Source organism: Eupeodes corollae, chromosome 3, assembly GCF_945859685.1.
Source record: "Eupeodes corollae chromosome 3, idEupCoro1.1, whole genome shotgun sequence".
NCBI lineage: Eukaryota > Metazoa > Arthropoda > Insecta > Diptera > Syrphidae > Eupeodes > Eupeodes corollae.
In genome coordinates this window covers 133,732,365-133,757,363 of record NC_079149.1, presented here as the reverse complement: position 1 = coordinate 133,757,363, position 24,999 = coordinate 133,732,365, and the positions used below count along the sequence as shown (strand labels likewise).

General features: G+C 35.0%; 2 protein-coding genes across 4 annotated transcripts in view; one reads left to right on the top strand and one right to left on the bottom strand.

Annotated features, from left to right (window-relative positions):
• The window catches only part of LOC129949338 (protein peste-like), a 66,893-nt gene extending 43,568 nt beyond the window's left edge, over positions 1–23,325 (top strand). For 2 of the 3 annotated variants that reach the window (XM_056060734.1, XM_056060736.1), the window contains exons 2-7: positions 14,172–14,323; positions 19,586–19,891; positions 19,957–20,172; positions 20,244–20,547; positions 22,390–22,666; positions 22,732–23,325. In XM_056060734.1, the coding sequence (XP_055916709.1) occupies positions 14,172–14,323; positions 19,586–19,891; positions 19,957–20,172; positions 20,244–20,547; positions 22,390–22,666; positions 22,732–23,140 (1,664 nt within the window). In that variant the 3' untranslated portion in view covers positions 23,141–23,325. Of the gene's footprint in view, positions 1–7,201; positions 7,406–14,171; positions 14,324–19,585; positions 19,892–19,956; positions 20,173–20,243; positions 20,548–22,389; positions 22,667–22,731 lie in introns of those variants that run through there. The other variant, XM_056060735.1, reaches the window with a different exon arrangement.
• LOC129949345 (WASH complex subunit 3) overlaps positions 1–24,999 on the bottom strand; it is a 191,588-nt gene that overhangs the window by 64,610 nt on the left and 101,979 nt on the right. The window lies entirely within an intron of this gene.

The following is a 24,999-nucleotide window of genomic DNA, read 5'->3' as shown; positions in this document are numbered from 1 at the left end:
CGCTTTACGGTACTGATAAGATTTAAGCTTAAAACAGATGTGAAACGTGTATGAAATTTCATCCAACTGTCAGATTCATAATGTATTGAAACATGATACGGGAGTATTGTGTTTATATATATTTTGGTTTGACGCACTTGAACCGGAATAAATCAATTTCATTGTACATAGCTTTTAAGCATTTGAATAATGTGAAATATAATACGGAACGTCAATCTTATTTCCGAATGTTCATATGGTAAACTCTATAAGATGGACTTTATCACGTATCAAGTACCAAGAGTGATGTTATACAAATACTTTCAATACATTTTCTCATACAGACTTTAAACACATGTCAAGAAAGTAAAACAAAATTAAAAAGTGCTAATTTAAAATCACACGTCATTGCGAATTTGACAGATTTATTTTCAATATATGCAAACTCTTAAGCACGTGAGTACGACCAACGAGTGTGGATAATGTGGAACGCGAAAAAAGTTTGACAGTTCGTATCAACTATATTTTTTTTCCCGACGAATAAATTTGTTTTCTTAAATTTATTAATATATTACGAGTATATTGAAAAGTAAAAGTATGTATCCTAAATCAAATAGAAACTATATTGCTATCGTTTTGTTAAGAATTTTTGTGGAAATATGTCTTCAAACGTATATAAACTCACATTTTGTAATTAATTCGTCGTTCGTTGGTCGCGCTCATGTGAACACTACTTAAGAAGCCACTTTCAGAACTGATTATACAAACATTCCAAGATGGGTGTCAAAAACACTCTATATGAAGATATAAACCAAAAATACTCCATTTACCAAGATCGGAATCTTACGTACGTTTCACTCTCCAAAACTCGTTTGTTTACATTGTTGTATTTGTAATTTTGACATAATTAGTCCATGAATAGATGTGAAAACAAACAAAAAAAAAGGTTCCTTGGGCTAGCGGCCCTTTGCAAACCAAAAACAAAATGGGGAGGTTAATAAGTTTTTTTTTCAGATTTTTTCTTTATACTTTTTTCGATGAAAAAGTCAGCTTTTAGCTTTAGTTTTGCAGTCATTTTGTTGATAGCGAACCAATGTACATTTTTGTCTTCAAAAAAGCATGTTCAATATCAGTTTAATATAATTTATTCACTCATTTACAGCGATCACTACGAAATTTTTTAAATTTCATAATTAACTTCGGATTATTGTATCAAAGATGCGTTCGAAGAACCATCAAGTTAAGGGTGCAAGCGCAGTTTATTGAATTCAAATATTTTGTTTGCAAGTAATTCAAATCTGTATCAATTTGATTAATCCAAGTATATTAATAGTTTGCTTTTAATGATTTAGCTTGCAACTATTTTTCAATTCCATTTTGATTAACCCTTTTCCGCCTGGTGGTTATGTAGTGAAACCACGTTTTAAAACCTTATTGTCTAGCGTACCAGTATTTTTTTTGCAAAACCATCGTATGTACAGATTTTTAATTTCTTATAAGAAGATTATATTTTGTGAGATTCGAGAGTCAAATTGAGCTCTTTGTCAGTTGTGAAAGGTGTGAAAGTGATCTTACAGGAAATATTAATTATTTTGTATATTGAACAAAAATGTCGAGTAAGTTTTTTAGTATACTGAATCTTGTGCATAATGTTTACGTGTTTCTTAAAGTTTTGTGATAAAATTATTTTTTGTATTGCTTTTGTGTATATTTTTGTGGGTGGTTTCTGTGCGTAGCCACTGGGATGTAACTAATTATTTTTTTTTTTTGTTTTACGAAAACCTTATCAGGAACAAGAATTTCAACTTTGATGACGTTTTTCCTGAAAATATTCCATCCGATCTGGTTTCCGAAATCGGAGATGTTGATGATGATGACCAAGCTGAGTTTATGTGTCTTGGTAGTGAAAATGAAGGAGACCCTTCGAGCCTTGCGCATGTGTCTGAATCGGATTGGGATTCTGAGGATGAAGTTCTACTTAGCAAAATAAGAGCTACGCAAATTAAGAATAATACTGTGTGGACTAAAAAAAACAGATTCTGTAACTGTAATGTGATGGATTTTGTGGCAGAGACTGGACCAAATATTCCGCGTGATCTGGAAACACCTGTTCAGTTTTTTTTACAAATCTTTCCAGAAGAACTTATTGACTTGCTTGTTTTTCAAACTAACTTGTTTGCAGTACAAAAATCTGGTGGAGGCGTCTCATCTTTTACTCCGACGGATGGTGAAGAGATCAAAACTTTTTTGGCAATAAATCTGTTCATGGGTATAAAAAAACTGCCAAGCTGCAGAGACTACTGGACAGCTCAGCCAGAATTGCGTGATCAGTATTTGAGTTCGATAATGAGCAGGAACAGATTTCTATGGCTTCTGGGAAGCATTCACCTGAATGACAATACAAAACAACCTAGCAGAGTAAGTACAAACTTTGACAAGCTTTTCAAAATACGGCCAATGATCGAAATACTGGCGCGAACTTATTTGTCATGCTATATGCCCTCGAAACATCAAGCAATCGATGAATCTATGATTAAGTTCAAGGGACGTAGCAGTTTACGTCAGTATATGCCAATGAAGCTCATAAAGCGCGGATATAAGGTGTGGATTCGAGCCAATGAGTCTGCATACATATCCGAATTTCAAATTTACACCGGAAGATCGTCGGATTCTGCGGAGCTTAATCTCGGTGCTCGTGTTGTCAAAGACCTGACTCAAAAATTAATAGGAAAAGGGCAGCATGTGTTTTTTGACAACTTTTTCAATTCCGTCCAGCTTCAAAAAGATTTGAAAAACCAAACCATTTATTCTTGCGGAACTGTACGAGCCAATAGAAAAAATCTGCCAACTGACCTTCTTAGTGATAAGTGTTTGACAAAAGGAAATTCCGACTGGCGGGTCAGCAGAGACGGAATGGCGTTCGTAAAGTGGAAGGATACGAAAGCTGTCCATATCTTAGGAAACTTTTTGGACCCTTCCAAAAATACAACCACCATGCGTAAGCAAAAAGATGGTACTTCGGTATCCATCAATTGCCCAGAAATGATAGCAGTATACAACAAAAACATGGGATTCGTTGATAAAGCCGATATGTTGAAGTCATGTTATGATATCGATCGGAAATCGAAAAAATGTTGGCATCGTATTTTCTGGCAGTTCCTTGATGTTTCTGTTGTGAACTCATTTATTATTTTTAAAGAAAGTTCAGTTGAGAATGATAAGTCATTGACATTGAAAGAGTTCCGAATCGCAGTAGCAAATGGACTTGTAGGAGCTCATACACACAAAACCCGCAGAGGGGGCCGCTTATATCAGAATGTTCAAATTCAAACCACTTCAAACTAAATGTTCCTTTCGAGGTGAGATATGACCAATCCGCACACATGCCAATATACGGTTCTTCTAGAAGATGTGCATACTGCAGTACAAAAACCCAGCCTCATCGTTCAAAATGGTGCTGCTCTATTTGTCAAGTAGCCTTGTGTGTATCATATGGGAAAAATTGTTTTGTAAAGTTTCACACTAAATAAATAGAATACATACATTCACATATTTACAGAATTTGTTTCGATTTGTTTCAGAATAAAAACGTGCTTATGGCCTGGTGGTTACACTGATGAACCACACAAAAAGAAGTAATTCTAGAAGTATATTTTTGTTAAAATTTGTATTTTAAAGTTAAGACAAACTTAATTGATATTGATAAAGAAAGTTCTAACATTATTTTTTGTAAAATCAAAAAATTTAATAATTCGGGCGGCAAAGGGTTAATAAATATTAAATTTAAAAAAAGAGTTATAATCGAAAAATACCTCATCCATAACATTCTTGATTGATGGAAGCATACATGTATTTGCTATTAAAACTAAATATGCTTCAAAAGAACACCAATATTTTAAAAAAACTAATTATAGTTGTTGCATAAATGCAGAGCAAATAAAATGTAAATTTTGACGTTTATCACAAAATGAAAACGTCAAAAAATCGTACTGAATTTATGCACAACTCATTCAATAGATCATGTAATCGACAAAATTGTTTATTGTTGACGTAAAGAACTTTCTTTTATTTTTTCAATTCATTCCTTTAAGATGTTTAGTTACCAAAATTCAAGTTTACTTATTATTATTTGAAGGGTATGTTTAGTAAAAATGCTACTAAATGAAAACAAATTAATGAGTTTTACGTATACATGTTTTCGTTTTTCTTAATATAATAAATACTGCCGTAGATTACTTTTTATAAATGCAGAAAATATAAATAAACAATAGTTTTCAGTTCAGATTTAGTTGGTATTGTGTGTAACCATATTGCCTATTTCTATTCCTTAAAGATGCCTTACACAAAGCAACTTATTTTTAAAACATGGTTTCCTAAAATTTGTATTCCAAAATCTAACTACAAACAAAATTCTAACTCTAAAATAGTCCTTCAAAAACAAATATTCAGGAATATTTCTGCAACAAACAAAACTAAAATTTGGTCTTGAATTATCAAACTGCTTAAATGATGAAAATACTAATCTAGTTGAGGAATCTGAACTAGCTTAAGTTGGCAATGGAACTTCACAAGTATGCTTCTCGTAGAATTGTATGTAAAAAAAAAATACGGAGGCACCCGCCTATTGTTTCCACATGAAAAAATGCTTAAGCTGCTCTAAGCAAACTACAGCTGAAAAAATGTTCTGTTTTGTTGTTTTACAAAGTATTGAGTTGCACTTTTCTCCATTTGCAATTATACTTAATTAGTTGATTTTATTTTATTTCATATACATTTACAACAATTATTTGGATTAAAATTAAAAAGCTATACAAATCTTCCAATTTTAGACCATGTCAGCACTTCTGTTGGTTCGGATTGTTTCGTTTTTGAACGAAAGCCAAAATGAAGCATTTAGATGTGCCTGAGGACTAAACTGAAGGATTTTGATGGGCCGGAACATTAAGTGTGAGAATGGTTTGGTTTTTGCATCATTTCACGCACACGCACTTTCTCACATTTAGTGTGCAGTTAGCTTGTAGACAAACCGAAATATCAGTGTGAGATTCCGATCTTGGTAATGGAGTATTTTTGATATAAATCCTTGGTAGACATCTTGGTTTGCCTACAACGTAAACCGGAAAAACTTTTAAACTTTTTCATAGTGTGCGTGTAATTTCTCCTCTGATTTATTAAATTTCCCCAAAAAACTCAGTAAGTATTTCTATGGATGCGTGAAAACATGTCAATATTTCTCGTTGAATTCTTCCACATTACAAATACAACAATTTAAACATATGGGTTTTGGAGAGTGATACGTACGAAGGATTTATATCTTCATATAGAGTGCTTTTGATGGGTGTGTTAAAGTCTCATTTGACATTTCATTATTTTATCTCGATTTCAATCATTCTTTAAACAAAATGTCTGCCTAGTTCCTTCCTTTTTTAAACTATCAAGTGAAAAAAGAGATGCAATTATAAGACGTGAACGATTTGTTTCACTTTTGAACATCAAAGCCTCAGCTGTTCAGGAAAATGAATTTCCGTCCGGAAAATAGAAAAATACATTTTTAGAGAAAAACAAAGCGCAATTACACTTTTTTTCCTTAAAAAAATTGTTTGGGTGATTTCTGATCGATCAGTATATAATTTTTATTTGTAATCGAAGGTAAACATAGTCAAATATCGATTCAAAAATGTTCCCGAATCGATTACAAGATAGCTATAACTGGCCCCTAAGAACCTATTGTGGTGTATTGCATTAATTTATAAGCATACAATTTGTTTTTTTTTTGTATTATTATTTATGAAAGAAGTTCTAAATTATATCCATGTTGTAGGTAGTGTGATATTTAAATAATATACATATTCCGCCATCTGGATGTACACAATTTCCATATTTTTCAACCTATTTTGACAGATGATGGTTTTGGAACACACTCCAGATCAAACAGTTTCTTTCTGGTGGTTTAGGAGCGTTTGATGAATAACGTGTGAGTTCTGTGTCTCCCAAATAATTGTTCATTAATTCCCCCGGAGCGGGTGAAAAGTGCCTGCCATAACGATCGTTAGGATTTTTAATTAAATGGCAGTGAATGACGTTTCATTATTGTGTTAATATGTCAAATTTAGCAGAAAAAATGAGGTGTTATTCAATGCTGTAAGAGGGAAGTTCAAAATCAAGTAAAATTACCATTCTTGTAAACATGCCATTACAATACCACCGGAGCAGATGAAAAGAGCCTGCCATAACGATTGTTAGGATTTCTAGCTAAATAGCAGTGAATGACGTTTCGTTATTGTGTTAATATGTCTTATTCAATGTTGTTAAAGGGTAGTTCAAAATCCAGTATAATTACCATTCTTGTAAACATGCCATTACAATTCGGCCGGAGCGGATGAAAAGAGCCTGCCATAACGATCGTTAGGATTTCTAGCCAAATGGCAGTGAATGACGTTTCATTATTATGTTAATCTGTCAAATTCAGCTGAAAAATGCGTTGTTGTTCAATTTTCTAAGAGGGAAGTTCAAAATCCAGTAAAATTACCATTTTTAAATCTGTGATTTCTTTTATTTCTAGAAAAAAACATTTGAAACTTAAAATTATTTGTTTATTTCAACAAATTATCATTAAATTATTTTCAGTTGAAATTAGTGAATGGATGTCAATATCACATTGCTATTCAAAATAAACAATGAAATGGATAACTTTAAATTTGAACACTTCAGGTGAACGAAAAACATAAAATATAAATATTGTGGAAGATTATAGAAGTGGAGTTAGAGTACATTTAAAGTTATTTAAGAAATACAGAATATAAGAATAAGTATTTAATTACAACTAAATAATTCTGCGATAGTGTAACTTAAAGGTGTACCAATACCATTGTACACAAATAATGACGGTATATAATTTCAGAGAGCATCACGGATGAAAAGCGCCATCTTTTGAGTCTCATAGCGAAGGTATAACGTGTTGCTTAAAATATCATGCGATATCAAAAAGCATTTTTATACCCTTCTTCATCTCTCTACACAAGTTGAACATAAGCAGCGATTGTGTTTTCAACTTTTTGTATTACAATAAAAGCAGTTATATTTGAAGACTCTTCTCGTTTTGAGAGGACTTCCCACCCCGTGCCTATACAGTACATTATTATCATGAGACACGACCCCCATAGACGATATAAAAAAAATGTATAAATTTAAAAGCCTCGACTTTTCTCTCTCGAGTTCAATCTGTAAGTACTTGTTGAACGTCAATGACAGACACCGGCTAAACGTAACGACGCGACGTTACCGCTTTTGTGCATCAATTTACGTTGATATCGGTTTCAATAAGAAAAAGAAAGAACACAACAAAAATAAAAAGAAGACAAAAAAAGAGTTCCTGTATGCACAAATAGTGTATAAACGGTGTAAATCAAAATTAATTATTGCAACGGTAATTTTACTAGTTCTAATTTCTGCTTTCTAATACGTTACGTTTTAGTGTACAGAAGATTATGATGAGTACTTTTTTATATGAAGTGAGTGTATGTAGTGTATAGTGTATATCCCCTTTATTTGATCCAACCTAATCTATCAGCGGTCTAGTTAGACCTAGAAAAAGAACCAGGGCTTAAGGAAGCGGCGGGCGATGTATCATTAACAAAAGCTGGAAATTATCTCAAGCGTTCAGGAAATGCAGTATTGTGGTTGTAATGTTCCAATAGAATTTAAGTGGAATAAGCAACGAAATAGTGTTTATGTACCCTAAATAAAGGTGGTGAATTGTTCGACTGGAAATTTAGGTGAAGCGAAATTAAGCTTGGTGTAAACAAAGACGTTTTAAGAGAGTGTAGCTATAAATAACTTTTCGTCTTTTTTAACGAAATGAACCGCTACAAGACAACCACAAAGCCCTATTTCAATACAAATTGGAAGTAGAACTTGTGGCGTAGGAAGTTTTATTTACTTTTATGTTGACGGATGTTTGTTGAGTCGTCTTTTCTTTCACCCCTCCCCTCCACTTCGATGTATACGATATCTGTACTAGTTTTAGTCCAATGATTCATGAATCATGATTAATGAAGACTAATTTTATTATTATGACTAGTGACTACGTGTTTCTTACATCTGACAGTCTGTGACGTATGACATAAGTTAGAATTTAGATCTCATTGTGTTCAAAAATTAAAGTTAGAGATGATAAATCATAGCATTGTATTAATTTTTCCATGTCACTTCATTGAATGTTTTGATTGCATCTGTTTGAGGATTTGTCTATTTAGTAATTGATGATAATGAGAATATTGTATGAATATGATATAATCATTAAAAAAACACCCTATAAATGTGTTTTGAATCTTTAACGAAAAATATTTGAACTACGACCCAAGTTTCCACATATAATCTTCTTAGGAGCTTGGTAGACTTTTTATTGACATATGATTGATTGATACCTCGCCAATTTTCCAGACATAAACAAAAATTGACAGATGAAGGCATTTAAGAATACAATGTATTAAAAATAATGTGTTCTTTGAACTCTGTAACTTTTAAACAAATACGAACAATATTTTATAAATAAATCATTATCACTTATAATTTGTTTATGACTTTATTTTCACAATTAAAAATGTTGCATTTTCAGAATTTAAAAATATATAATTTTAACTTTTTAGGTGAGGAATTTGATAAAGATTAACTAAAACAAAAGCTAAAAGAGTTTTTGGAGGGAATGGTTTAAAAAAAGTTGTTAAGTTTAGTTTTTTGACAGTTGGAGATGACTGAATTATGGGTTTCTCATGGCTGAATCACAAACACGATTTAGCTTCGCCTGCGTTACGGTGGGCCTGCTTCGAGGTTGCTTTGAATCACATTTCTTTTATTTCATCCCTCCAGAGAGCAAATATTTTGTTTGTTGACATTTAATTTGCAGCTGTAGAGCTGTCAGACAAAGCAAATGTTCAGATAATTGAACTTGAGCTTTCGTTTACTGTCACATTACGTTACATTATGTTGTTTTTCTTACGATTGTCAATTGAAACGTAAGGTCGAAGCTTCATTGTGATAGCATGCATTAAATTCCTATGGCTGAACTCGTAAACGTCAGGTGAAGCTGACGCGTGTTTGTGATTCAGCCATTAATGAATATAAAAGTTCCAAAATTTAAAAAAAACGTAGCTAAAACGCTTTCTTTATTCATAACATACATTTTCAAACCCATTCTGTTAAATAATCACCTGAAAATCGGTATTCTCTTACCCTCCAAAGAAAAATAATTGGTTCAAAAGTCTTAAAAACTAGCATTTAGAAAAATTTTGATACAAATTTGAAAAATAATGGTTGAAACACAAAAACGCTTTAGCTTCGTCGTCGTCTGCGTTACGTTGGGCCTGCTTCGAGGTTGCTTTGCATGATACTTCCAATATGACATTCCTTAAATGGCACTTCTGTCATAAGCAGCTGTTATTTTTTCTCAAAATAAGAAAAAAATGAGTTTTGAAATCGAAAAAGTTTAATTTATTGCGGAAGAAGCTTACACAGCCTATAATAACCAATGGGAATCCCTCCAAAAGCAAATGTGTTTTGATTGTTGACTTTTTTTCAGCTGTTGAGCTGTCAGACAAAGCCAATGTTCAGCAAATTTGAACTAGACCTTCCGTTACGTAACATAACGTTTTTTCCTTACGATTGTCAAATGAAACGTAATCTTGATAAATCGAATTATAAAAATTCGGTTCTCAGATTTCCGAAACGATACAAAAAATTGGTATGAGAAATTTTGTCTGTATTTCTCAGAATACGGAAATCTCTGAGATATTAGAAATGTCTGCCTAGTTATCCAAATTTTTCAGCTACTTCAATGCATAAAACTTTAGTCTAAGCTATTTTCAGTTCAGTAATTGGGCTGAGTGTTTATAACCTTAACAAAACAAATATGTATATGGTCCGCCATCTAACGTTTTTTTTTTTCAACTAGTGCTTATTTCGTGAATGGTAACACTTAACTCATGTCTGATTAACTGTTTGTGCGGGTTTTGGTCCAGAGGCATAATTAGGAAATTTTTCATGTTGAACGAATTTTCGTTCAAAAAAGGAGGATTTTCAACAAGACGACGCGACGTGCCACACAGCCGAAGTTACACTCGATGTTTTTATAGCACTTTCAAAATAAAAAGTAAAATAAAACCACAGATCTGTTTGTTTTGAGTATTGACAGATAATTTATTGTCAAAGCGTGCTTGAGAAGAAAAAATACAGTCTGTCTTCACCTCAACAACTTCTAATTTCAAATATTGAAGAATTCGAAATAGTTTCATTTGTGAAGTATGTACAGTGAGTGCCATTTATATTCGTTTTTTTTTGTTTTTTTCGTATTCAATGCCTATTTTGCTTCATTCTTCTTGGAGCCTTTGCTTGAGTGCACTTATTGAAGAGACAGGGTTTTCGCGAACTCAACGGTCCAATTCTTCCACAAATTCTCGATTGGGTTAAGGTCTGGAGATTGTGGAGGTGTTTAAATAACTTTTGGAGAGTAATACAAAAGCCATTCCCTTACAACATACGTCTTGTGCTTCAGGTCGTTGTCCTGGTAAAATTTGAAATTCCTTAAAATGCTCATTTTCTCAGCACTTTGCCTTAAATTATTCTTTTAGGATCCTCAAATAGTATTCCTTATTCAATATTCCTTCGATGAATACTAAATTTCCCATGCCTCTTGCCGAAATGCACTTCCTATAACCATGATGTGCCCGCCTCCATGCTTTACTGCTGGCTTTGTGTTCCTGCTTTAAGCTCTTCATTTGGCTTGCGCCACACCATAACTCTTCCATCCGATCCAAAGAGGTTGTACTTACTCTCGGACCAAAGCCGCAAGACTAGCCTCTCACTGGGACTCTTACAAAGAATCCCTAAGAATCTACAAGAAGGCACTAAGGAAATCCAAGCGATCTTCTTGGCGATCCTTCTATGGCACGATAGAAGAAACTTCTGAAGCCTCTAGGTTACGGAAAATTCTTTCAACTAGTCCAGCTATGCCAAGCTGCTTGAAAAATGCAGACGGCTCCTGAATAAATTCAAGTAATGAATCGCTGAACTTACTCACTTTCCTGGTAGTTCTCTTACCGAAACTTGCAACATATCCACAAGGTCTGATTACAAGGGATAAGCTACAATGGGTCCAATGGGCTCTGAACAGCTTCAAACCATTTAAACGAGGCTACATACCTTGGTCTTGTCTTAGACAAAAAACTAAATTGGAAACGCAACGTACAGGAAAGAGTCAAAAAAGCTACTGTAGCTTTCTTTTCTTGCAAAAAAGCTATTGGTAATAAATGGGGTTTACAACCCAGAATTACGCATTGGCTATACACATTGGTAATCAGACCGATTTTAACGTACGGTGTGGCAGTATGGTGGAATGCTTTAGAGAAAGGTATAAAACAGGGATAAGCTAAATAAAGTCCAACGTTCAGCTTGCCTATGTATAATAAGCGGATCGCTTCGCACGACCCCGTCTGCGGCACTGGACACTTTCCTCTAGCTTACAACTCTTGACATATTTAGCAAACAAATAGCTGCAAGCTCTGCTATTCGCCTCAATGCTTCGTCGCAGTGGACTAACAACAACATTGGCCACTCCGTAATTCTAAGGTACTTAGAATCAATTCCAAAGCACACAGACTACACCATCCCCAACTGCAATTCGATAGAAACTTCAAGATTTCTATACCACCCAGATCTTTTTGGGAGGATAGGACATTCTTGGAGGATGAGTCAATCCATTTTTACACAGATGGGTCAAAAACAAAAGAAGGGGTTGGTGGAGGTGTGTACTCGGAACGACTGAAATTACGTCTCTCATTCCGCCTTCCCAATCATTGTAGCGTGTTCCAGGCGGAACTTTTGGCGATAAAAGAGGTCTTGTCTTGGCTCAAAGAAAACGTGATATCAACATCTTATATCCGTATTTTCTCTGATTGCCAGGCCGCTATCAAATCTCTGGAGTCTGTCTCAAATTCTATAACAGTCCATTACTGTCGATCATCTCTAATGAAGATGGCGAAACAGTTTAATATTTACCTTTGCTGGGTGCCGGGCCATAAGGACATTCCAGGTAACTGTGAGGCAGATGAACTCGCCAGAAACGGTACAGTACAGCCCATCCTACAACGTTTGGCAAGTACTGGCATACCAATCGATACTTGTAAACTGCTGCTAATGCAAGACGCTGTGAGGAGGGCAGGCACCAGGTGGAACAACATCACCACGTGTCAAGTCACAAAAAACATGTGGCCAACACTGGATTTAAAACGTTCAAGGTGCCTGATCTCTCTAAGCAGATCGCATATAAACTCGATAATAGGTGTCATAACCGGACACTGTCTAATAGGAAAGCATGCCACGAGACTAGATGTATTCTCAAATGACTTTTGCAGAAGCTGTATGGACGAGGAAGAGGAAGAAACATGCCCTGCTATAGCTGGAAAACGCAAGAATTACCTAGGAGAATTCTTCTTTAACGGTCTAAACGATCTTAATCATATCGGTATAATCAGCCTCTCACGTTTCGTAAGGGACTCAAGCTGGTTCTATTGAGCTTAGGAGGAAGCCTCAAGATTCATGTGGTATCACAATTAAACTGGCCTAAGTGTATCCATTTCCATCTTGGACAGCCGCTATAACCTAACCTAACCTACTCTCGTCAGCAAATATTACATCATCCCACCAAAATGCATCCTTTTTTGATCCGAATTTTCTTGTTGCGCATATTGACAAATGGCTTTTTTCGGGCAATACGACCTTTGTAGCCATTTGTCTTTATGGTTCGGCGGCGCGGCCGGAGTACCGTTCTTGCAGATATTTTCTTTTTGCATTCCATTAACACTTCTTGCACAATTTTTAGTGCACTCAAACGAGGATTTGCTTTAATTTTTCTTGCTATAATCCGTTCTTATTTCCTTGTTAACTTTTTTGGTTGACCCATCTGCTTCTTTGGTTCGATCCTTCCTTCTCTTTTATACCTCCAAACAATATTACGGACAGTGTTTGGCGTCATGTCTAAAATATCATCAATTTTTTTTATGTTCCACTTTATAATATAGTGAAAAATAACAAGGTTTTTTTTTCAAGGCTTGCATTTTTCCTTGCCGACCCATTATTAACTTTTTAAATAAAACCAAACGATCTTACACTAAATTGTTTTAAAAATGTATGCAAACATCTAGTGAACACTTTATTTTAACGCTACTCTTGAATAGACAAACTAATAATCGGGGCAAATGTCAAACTCAGCAAAGAAAACAAAAAACCGAATATTAATGAAGCACTTACATGTGTCCTTTTTGCGTTGTTTATCGTATATCTTAATGCAGTGATTGCACCATTTTTTTTAAATGAAATATTTGAAGAAAAATATACTAATTTTAAGCTTAAAACCGAATATTACTGACACTCACGTATGTATAATTCTATCAAATTTATTACTCAAAAGCTGAAGTCATACAATGAACGCATTGTTAATTTTCTCTTCCCCCTGAAATGACTTGATCTGATTAAACAGAAAGATCAATTCGATGTAAATAAAATATTTTAAAAAAGATGTCATATTCTGTGTGACTTCCTGCACCAGAGTTCAATTATTGCTTTTTTTCGAAATTTATAAAGTCTTACACGCAACTTATTTTTATACCTCTCGCTTAATATCGAGAGGTTTGATGATGGACTTATTCAAACAAATAGTTGTGTGTTATGAAGATAGGTACATGTATGGAATAAATATGTAAACAAAATACTGTACATCACGGAAAGAGAGAAGTTTTGTAGTTGTTTGAAATAATTGCGACAAATTGTCTCGAATTGAATTTTCCCGCATTTTTGATTAAATTAGTGTCTTTTTTTTTTATTGATGAGTGAACTCAATTGACCCTCTGGCCTGCGTTAGCCTCGAAGCAGTATAAAAGGCATTGAACATCACATCCAATGGACTGGACTCCATGGGCGTCAGGCACACTCCTCGGCTCACATACCTCATAGCCATAACTACTTGTGTTGCATTCAAGTAGGTATATCGATAATGACATGTAAAAGATCGAGTGCATTGAATGTCCAACCACTTAGTCGTCGTTGTCAAGTTGTTTAATCAATAGAACTATCTTTAAGCATATGAAATAAAAGTTGGTCACCTTTTTTAAACGGTCTTCTTTTTTTTGGAATTATTTCAGAACCTTCAAACAAAATGCCACAAACTAATACAAAACTCCATAGAATATGCAACTGGAAGCTATGCATAGGTGGGGCAGGATTCCTCCTAGCTCTCTTCGGACTACTCTGCGGGATGTTTTGGGCGGATCTATTCACTTATGGAATGGGAAAGGTAATGTACTATTTTAATTATACATCAGACTTGATGGAGACGATTACCACAGCACTCGGAATAAATCCAAACCCATGCAATGTTTTTTTTTTCTAATTGACTTTCAATTGACTTAATCTATGACAAATAATAATTAAGCTCTCGACAGCTTAAGTTTATGTAGATGTGTTTATTTATAAATATCTTTTGTTTAGAACTTAATTGGACGTTGATTGTTACTCATATAAGACTCATCCCGTCAATTAATAACAAATAGACAAATGGGTGGTAGTTTGTAGCACATGCAAAACATGCAGGAGGCAGAATCGTGGTGATTTATGGATGAACCTTATTTTGATTGATTACTTAAATTCAGTTCAAGATTTGTTTATAAATAAAGCTTTTATTAAATGGTTTGGATTAACTGTTATGGAGGTCTTACGAAACCTTGAATTAGTTTTGATTATATATTGATTGATCGAGACAATTTATATACGTATGTTGCCTAAAGCTTACCAAGGGCGACTTTAAAAATAAGGGAGGTTTACTCTTTTAATTCTAGATTAAGGAGAATTTGAAGTAAAGGCAACTTTCTAATAGCTTATTGGCTAGTATTATTGGAAAATTAACTGGAAAGTTACTTACTTACTTAAGATGGCGCTGCAGTCCTGTGTGAGCTAGGGCCTCACCCAACAAACTTCTCCATCTAGCTCGGTCCCTAGCTAGATGTCCCCAGTTTCGCGCTCCAAGTTGGGTGAAGTCACCTTCCACTTGTGCGCGCCACCTGATCCGCGGTCTTCCTCTACTGCGCTGCCCTGTGGGTGTGGATTCAAATACTTTCCGGGCCGGAGCTTTGGTTTCCATGCGCTCTACGTGACCCAGCCATCTTAGTCGTTGGACTTTTACCCTTCTGGCTAAGTCTAAGTCGCTGAATAGCTCGTACAGCTCGTCGTTCCATCTTCTCCTCCACTCCCCTTCGATCCATACGGGACCATAGATCACACTAAGAACTTTTCTCTCGAAGCGACCCAAGGTGCTTTTATCCGCTTTTGTCATAGTCCATGCTTCTGCGTATAGTAGGACGGGGATGATAAGGGTCTTGTATAGCAACACTTTGGTCCCTCGAGAGAGGACTTTACCACTCAATTATTCTGCGTTTGACCTCAGCGCTGGTGTTGTTTTCTGCTTTTACAGCGAGCTTAGGTAGACGAAGTCCTTGACTACCTGAAAGTTACGTCTGTCGATAGTGACGTTTTTTTCTTTTCTTTCTTGATGACAGCATGTACTTTGTTTTGCCCCCATTAACCGTTAAACCCATTTTTGCCTTTGCCTAAAAACTCACAAAAGCCCCATTGACATCATGCTGAGTTCTTCCGATTATGTCAATGTCATCAGCATATGCTAGTAATTGGACAGACTTTTGAAAGTTGAAGTGTGAGCTCTGCACTATTCTTTCAAGCACGATGCTAAAAAAATCACATGACAGCGCATCACCTTGTCTAAAACCTTTTTTGACATCGAAATTTTCTGTTAGGTTGTTTCCAAACTCTATGGAGCAGAGTGAATTCTCCATGGTCATTCTGTACAAACGGACGAGTTTGGCAAGGATTCCAAAACTAGACACGGCTCTATACAGCTCGTCCCTGTAGATGCTGTCGTATGCGGCCTTGAAATCGATGTGGGTGTCGATTTGGTGTTGTTGGGTTTTTTCCAGGATCTACCGTAATGTGAATATTTGATCAACTGTGGACTTTCCTGTTCTAAAAACACAACCACACTGATAAGGACCTATCAGGTTGTTGACGATGGGCTTAAGACGTTCATACAATACGGCAGAGAAGATTTTATATGCGATGTTAAGTAGACTGATTCCTCTATAGTTGGTGCAGTTTGGAGGGTCTCCTTTTTTCAGGATCGGCTTAGGTTCCATTCATCGAGCATGCTTTCTTCCGACCATATCTTACAGATAAGTTGGTGCATGCTCTATCTCAAGCTGCTTTAAAGAGCTCGGCATTCAAGCCATCCGCTCCAGCGGCCTTGTTAACGTTCAGTTTAGATATGGCAATCTTTACTTCATCTAAGTCGGGAGGACGGGATTGTTGGCTTTCGTCATCTATGTTGAATGGATCATCCTGCCTGACAGCGGAATTCAGTTCGTCGTAGCCGTTATACATTCTGCAAAAGTGGTCCTTTCATATTCCTGTGAATATCGTTTCACCTATTTATAAATCTTTCGAACTTCATTTCTGCTTTTAAACCTGTCATCTTCTTCGACCGCACGCTTCTCATGCCCTCTCTTTTTTCTTCTGAGAAGTCGGCGTTCATCTCGCCTCTTCTGCTCATAGAGCACATGAGCAGCTCTCGTCTTTTCATGCAGCGCCGCTTTGCGTGCCTGTTGTTTGGCTGCATTTGCTTGCCGACATTCCTCATCCAACCAGGGGTTCCTTGTTGGTGGCTGTTTAAAACCCAGCACATCAGAGGCGGCTTCTCTGATTGCATCTTGGCAATGTTGCCACTGGTTTTCGATATATTGTGTTGGCGGCAGAGAACTTAGAGAGAGGTTACTTGTTACTCGGTAGGAAAAGGATTTGAGGATTTCTTGCGATTGTAGCCGTTCGACGTTGTACCTTCTCCCAGCACCTTCCTGTTTTGCTTTGGGTTTGGAAACCCGAAGTGCTACCTTGGCTACAATGATTTAGTGGTCCGAGTCGATGTTAGCTCCTTGGAAAGTTCGTATATCCATGATGCTGGAAACATGTCTGGCGTTGATCACAATATGGTCAATCTGGTTGACGGTAGATTGATCTGGAGAAGTCCAAGTTCCTTTGTGGATGTTGAGGTGTGGAAAACGCGTACTGGCTACCATGACGTTTCGAACCGCAGCAAAATCTATGAGCCTGAATCCGTTGTCGGAAGTGTTGTCTTGCAGGCTGTTCTTCTCGATTATTCCACCAAAGATGTCTTCCCTTCGTAGCTTGGCATTAAAATCGCCTAGAACTATTTTGATATCGTAGCTAGGACACTGCTCATATTTTTTGTCAAAGAGCTCAAAGAACGTATCTTTGGTGTTGTCATCTTTCTCTTTTGTGGGGCGTGCGCGCATATCAAGCTAATGTTGCCGAATTCAGCCTCGATGCGTATGGTCATGAGAAGCTCGTTGATGCACCTATAGCTCAAGACTTCTTGCCTAAGTCTGGCTCCAATGACGAAGCCGCATCCAAATAAGCGCTGTTAAAGTGAATATCGCAGTTTTTCATCCTCTTTTTGCCCGGCCCATCCCATCGTATTTCCTGGATGGCGGTGATGTCTGCTTTATAGTGGTCTAGGGCCACCGCTAATTCTTCGGCTGCACGTGGTCTGTTAAGGGTAACCTTACATTCCACGTGCATATCCGAAGTTCGTTGTCCTTAATTCGTTTGCGTTGGTTGTCAACAGTAAATCCGTCCGTATCCGAGACTTGTTGGTGCTTCGCAACTATGAAAGCTTTTACGTGGCCAGGAAATCACCCCGACGGCACAACCCCTAACCTGGAGGGCCAGATCCTAAGTATAACTCCAAGGATGGGGAGCTGGATAAAACCGCTCCTTATAGGCCTGGGCTCCGAATAAGCCGAAGAAGCCCTATGATGTGCTCAATAAGTAGTTCAACCTTACTGGAAATGTAGACTCCACCGTTGATTTCATCTCGGGAATTCCTCCGATGCCATCTGGATAAGGAGAGGTGCCTTCCAACTTTCCACTGGGGTTGGAACCCAATCTCCAGTTGAGGTACTAGCCACCCGATGTTCACCACGGGGAATGAGAGAAACAAAAATCTTCATAACTATCAAGTGAAGTCTACTTATGTCAAAATGACAGCTGATCATGTCTTTTATTCAATTGAGAGCCGAACTTTATTACTCTATGAAAAGCTTGTAAAAGTTCCAAATTTTAAATTATTGACATCGGAAAAACAAACTTATTCCCTTTGTTTAAATTTATGTTCAAGGAATGTTTTGTTGCCTTATGGTGTCTGCCATTAATTACTATAGTTGAAACCAATCATTGGATTTTTGACAGATCGGTTAAGCGATTATTGAAATTTTCTGTCATTGGAAACATATTCCCGATTTAAATAAAGTGTTTTAGGTTAGAAGAAAATGTGAAAGGTTAAAAAACCAAAAAGAAAATGGTAAGCCTTGAGTAAAACGATTTTGTTTCGAATTATAAAATTTAAACTCAGCTATTTATTAAAAGCTGACATTTTGACATATTCAGACTTAGCTTTCGTCGTCGACTTTTAAAACAAAACTGCTTCCTTCATACCTTTTGCTGCCTTAAAGTTCCATTTGTTATCTGAAATGCTGGATTATAATTATTAGAAGATGACGTTTATAAGAATTTTTGAACGAGGAACATATATCAATCAATTTTTTTGACAGTTGGTGTAGATGAATAATTTTACATGCTCATAGAAAACATAAATAAACTGTAAAAATATTTTTGTTTTTAAGATATCTTAAGGCCATTTGTAAAAATCAGTAACATACTCCGTGATATGTTATCAATTATTTAAGTTAGTTTTTTTTTCTTAATAAAAATCAATTTAAAATCGATTATAATTTCTAAACAAAGTTACGAAAGTACTGATGAACTTAAATAACTTAAAATCGATAAAAGTAATTTAATCATACGGGCTTCACATGATAAAGATTAAAGAAAATTTGATAAGATAGAAATTTGTTCGTTACATTTTCTATGAAGTGCGAATAGAGTAAATACAAAGTTATTAGTTTTTCTAGAAATACGATTTTCTTCAAAAGTTTCATTAATGTTTCTAGACTTTCGACTTCTACCTCAACTGACTGTTACACAGCAATAAAAGTACTGTCTGTGATGTCCAAAGGTTGTTGATTTATAACTGACACCTACTTTATCCTTTTACTGACGATTTGCAGATATTACAATACCAGTTAGTTCTCTGACAATGGTAGTCAATGAGCTGTCAAAATGACAGTAGACAAATTAATAATTGTTTGTTTACACGCTTGACAGATATCTTCAACAAAGAAGTCTAAAAATGGCTGACAATAACGTTTTTTTCACACAAAACTTAAAGCCAAAACGATTGTAAGACATTTGGGAATTATTGGAAGATCTGTCAAAAAAGATATTACAATCGTCTACAGTTAGTTTTACTTAAGACGTAATAAAATCCAATGTGACAATTAAATAAATCACTATAATATCGTAGTCTACTATAGTTTTTTCAAAACTTATATTTAATTATTGTTGATTTTTCTAGGAAATTGCTCTCCGACCAAACTCAAGAGTCTACGAATCATGGAAAGTACCACCTTTAGATCTCAATTTAGATATATATTTTTTCAACTGGACAAATCCAGAAGACTTTAAAAATCAATCAATAAAGCCAATCCTCCAACAATTGGGTCCATATCGATTCTCAGAGAAACCTGACAAAGTTGACATCAAATGGCATCCTGAGAACTATACTGTCAGTTATCGTAAGAAAAGTATTTTCTATTTTGACGCTGAAGGCAGTAATGGCAGCCTTGATGATCAAATTACGATACTGAATGCTGTCGCTCTGGTAATAACACTTTTCAAAATCAGTTTGGAAACGAATGTTTTAACAAGACTTTATTTTATGAACAGTCCGCTTCAGCAAAGGCTAAACAATGGGATGCCTTAAAACGCAACATGGTTGACATAAGTTTGAAAATGTACGATCAGCCAATGGCTGTGACAAAATCAGCTGATGAACTTCTATTCACTGGATACCAGGATGACATGATTGACATAGCCAGAGCTGCACCAATATTTGGTGATGAGGTGCAAGTGCCTTTTGATAGATTTGGATGGTTTTACACAGTAAGTCCGAGTACCTTATGTGAAAGATTTGGGAAGTTATATCGAAGATTTTTGTTTGATTTGATTTATAGAGAAACGGAAGTGCTGATTTGACAGGAACATTCAATGTCAACACTGGTGTCGATGATATCCATAAAATTGGCCAGATGCATTCTTGGAATTTTAAGACTCACACAGGATTTTCGGAGTCATATTGTGGAATGGTTAACGGATCGGCTGGGGAATTCTTCCCACCAAATTTGAAAGTAGGCGGATCAATTTCATTGTTTTCACCTGACATGTGCCGGAGTATTCCATTGGATTATACAGAAACAGTGGTTGTGGAAGGAATAACGGGCTTTAAGTACAGTGGCGGAGCAAGATCAGTCGACAACGGTGAGAAAACTTTATTAAAATTTAACTTGTATGTTATTGAATAAGATTTAATGAACGATAAAATTCAGTAGTTCGTATCAGAGCTTTTGTAAGACAAAAAGAGAACACGTAATTTGACGTTTCTAGATCTGTTTGCAAAGAATTTTATCGGTAAACTTTCTGAACACAAACAGATTTCATGTGATATTTTCTTAGCACCTGAAATTATGATTCATTTTTCTATCTTGGTGTAGGTCATCAACAAAATTTCATTATTATAATAAGTTGTTGTTTTTTTTTTTTCGTTTGCCAAAAATAAAAACAACACAGAGATAAGATTGCGTTAAGTGATTTTTGACAAATAACAAAGTACAAATTTAGCTGAATCATCATTCATCAATGACAACGTACAATTTCAATTATTGATTTATTCTTTTAACATGACGTGAAATAATTGCTATCATAACATTTATTAACTATGCTGAACCTAAACTATTAGTAAACAAAACGTGAGTCAAACAAACTCGATATGATGTCAGTATTTATAGTTCTTGAGTGAAATAAAATAACAAAACTAATCATCAGAATGTCAATATTGGCCTTGGGATTTCTTTGCAATGTCAAGCACTAATTACAAAACTTAATTTTGTGAGAATAAAAATAAAATATGGACAAAAATAAATTATGGTTAACATTACAATTTCTTATCTTGACAGTTTTAGCAAAACAAGTTACATATACGATCCCGCAATCGTTTGAAAAAGAACTTATTGAATCTTTGACAACTATTAATTTATAGGGCTATGGAATAAGACAAGATTTAGTAATAGTATTTCGCAGATATCGGAATACATGTCAGCTGTCAGTTTGACAAGAAATCAAATATATGAATTGACAAATATGAAACAATTAACGTTTTTCTTTTTTAGTTCAGAGCTGAGCTTTGAGCAGAGTCTGAGCGAGCAGAGTAGAGCAGAGTAGAGTTCTGCGTAGAGTATGTTCAGTGCTCTCTGATTTAATTATGAAAAAACTTGAGCACTAAACTGTCATGATTTTAAATGTAGTCTGCTTGAAGGCGTTCAAAATTTTCTTTAATCAAATTAATCAATAAAACAGTCAGTCAATTTGGTTCATAAAAATAATTTTTTCTAAATTATCTTTCCTTCTACACTAAAGCGACTAGCCTCTTCCGCCATTTTTAATGTTTTGACGATAATTTTTGTAATTTCCCGGCTTTCAAATATCAAATTCCTTGTGTTCAGCATTTTACTTCGTTTATTCTGTTATTTTATTCTGAGCTCACAGAGCGTGCTCTGAACTAAAAAAAAACACGAATTCGAAGCTCTGAATGATCAGAGCTCAAAAAGAAACACAACTATTTTTTTGACAGTTCGAGCTCTGCTCTGAACTAAAAAAGAAAAACGCCAAATATGTCAGTTTCACTTAACAACTCATCTTAATCTCAATTTGACAGTTGGGAAGTCAAACAGAATCCTCAGTTCAAAAAAGCTGTCAGTCATAAATATGTATACATATGTGTTTTTTTTTTAATTTTGTGAATGAAGTCCCTTTAAATTGTATCCATATGACAGCTATCAAAATGGCTTACTGAGAAATCTGATCCTAACCCAAACATTTTTCGTCTCAGACATCTCCATTTGGTTCACTTAAAAATTCTAGGTGAGATTTTATGACGGAACTGAGCTCTGAAGTTGTTTTTTACTAGGAACGAATAGTAGATCAATTTTTTAGGTAGAAATCTAAATTTACCAATCGAACATATTTTTTAAAGTAGTGTTTATTTTTTTTTGTATATGTACATTTTTGCATGTAGACAACACTTAAAATAACTTTTCTTTTCAGGAACACTTTACCCAGAAAACAAATGCTTCTGTGGAGGAGAATGCGTTGCATCTGGAGTTATGAATGTCTCAGCGTGTCGATTTGGCTCACCGGTCTTTATGTCATATCCACATTTCTATAATGCCGATCCCTTATACGTAAACCAAGCCGAGGGACTTAAGCCCAATCAAAAAGATCATGAATTTTACATGATCTTAGAACCCAACACAGGTGTGGCGCTTGAAGTTGCAGCAAGGTTCCAAGTTAATATGCTCGTTGAACCCATAAATCACATGAGGTACTGACAATCTTTTCTGACATTTCTAATTTCACCATTCTTATGCTAATTTTTATATATTCCAGTTTTTATGAAGGTGTACCTCGAACTTTCTTCCCTTTGATTTGGTTCGAACAGAAAGTCCGAATTTCACCAGAATTCGCCGAAGAGTTAAGTGCAGTCCCTAGAATTCTTACCATCGGCCATATTGTTGCTGGTGTCACATTTGCATTTGGATTGATTCTTCTTTGTTGGCATCCAGCAGGATATTTGATATCAAAATGGCGTGGTGATCTTAAGCCTACTTCAAAGAAGCCAAAAGCATCATCGAAGGTAGCACCTATACCCGAGCTATCAGCTTCATATAAAAAAGCTTGTGAAGCCGAAGGTCAGCCAGAAGGATCACCATTACTAACCAAGCCTTATCTTTCAAATGTCAAAATTGTGCCAAATAAGCAACCTGCCTTAGAAAAACCGTCCGAATATAAGTCTTGAAACACTTCAGATAAGACTCAAAATAATAAATTATATTTACAATGATCGCATCCCCCCATCAGAATAAAATTTAAGACAAAATAAAAACTCTAGCTAATAAGACTTAACATTGCCAAAAAAGACATAAAATCGATATTTTTATTATTTTTGTTTAAAAGAAATAATCTTTAAAATACTCTTTACAACTTTTTTGTATGTTTATGTACTTGCAAAAATAATAATAATAAACTTGCCAATATCGAAACTAAAAATTTATAGGAGCGTTTGTTATACATAAATAATATTATAATACAAAATTAGTTATATAATGTAGTTTATATTTTGTAGCCATAGTAATATACGTTCCATGAAATCATAAATAGAATTTATTTTAAAATACATATGTTCGTAAATAGGGAGATACAAATTTAAAAAAAAACAGTATTTAATGAGGAAGTTCTACCTTTACAACACAAATAAAACATCGAATTCTTTTGATTCGATTTTGTTAAAGAAGACGCAATAATTATAAACTAAAACAATCCATATCGGTGGTATATGACCAAACAAAATAAAAGGTCTTCTAAAAATTAGGGTTTTGAAAATTTAAAATGTTTACAAATACTACAATTTATTGGTAGAACATAAAATTATTACCAAACTATTTTGTAAAACTTTACCTATAATATACATATTTACTATAAAGACTTTATTGTTGAATTGTTGTTGTTTTGATAGAAAAATAAAACTAAAAAAAACATAATAACATCAAGCTAACAAAAAGCATTTCTGTTTTTTAATTTAAGAATTAAAAAACCAAAAAGGTTTTATGCTGTTTTCAAATGCACCAAAATTGTTCGTTTATTTCTGGTACAGGATTTTTTGGGTTTGAAGTAATTCTTTATAGTAAAAAATATAATATGACATTTCAAATGACAGCCGGATTTGACAGATGTCAAATACAAGCGCCACAAACTTGCATCCAATAAATGAATGGTGAGGATTAGGAAACATAATGGCTGAATCACAAACACGCTTCAGCTTCATCTTCACCTGACGTTTACGAGTTCAGCCATAGGAATTCAATGCATGCTATCACAATGGAGCTTCGACCTCACGTTTCGTTTGACAATCGTAAGAAAAAGAACGTAATGTAACGTAATGTGACTCCAAACAGAAGCTTTAGTTCAATTATCTGAACATTTGCTTTGTGTGACAGCTCAACAACTATAAAAAAAATGTCAAGAAACAAAATATTTGCTTTTTGGAGGGATGAAATAATATAAATGTCATTCAAAGCAACCTCGAAGCAGGTCCACCGTAACGCAGACGAAGCTGAAGCGTGTTTGTGATTCAGCCATAAGGGTCTTCATTTCCAGGCAACAACATTCTTTGAGCGTAAATTTTGAACAAGGCTATTAATAAGTTGGCCAAGTGTTATAAACTTCAAACTCGAAACTTTACTTCACTAACATATTCTTTCAGTTGATCGTGCAAAAACTGCCAACGACATAAATGTCTCCAAAAAACTCCTTAGTTCTTATTGACTTGTAATTTGTATTTCAAATAAATATTACTTATTCCTTTTTTAATTTGACAAGGAACTTTTTTTCACAAAATATTAAATGAAACTATGCAGGAACTGTCATTCTGACATAAGTAGACTTGACTGGATAGTTAGGGACATTTTTCTTGACTAACTTTCCAGTCAACTTTCCAATGAAGTTGTCTTAATTGGAAGTTAATTTTTTGGCAGCTGGCCAATCAGATACTAGAAACTGTCATCTGAACCTGCCCAATAGCATATTTTTAAAGTACATTCAGAGATTTAGGGTTCTATTTAAAGACTATGATTACTGAAAACTGCTTCCATCAGAAAA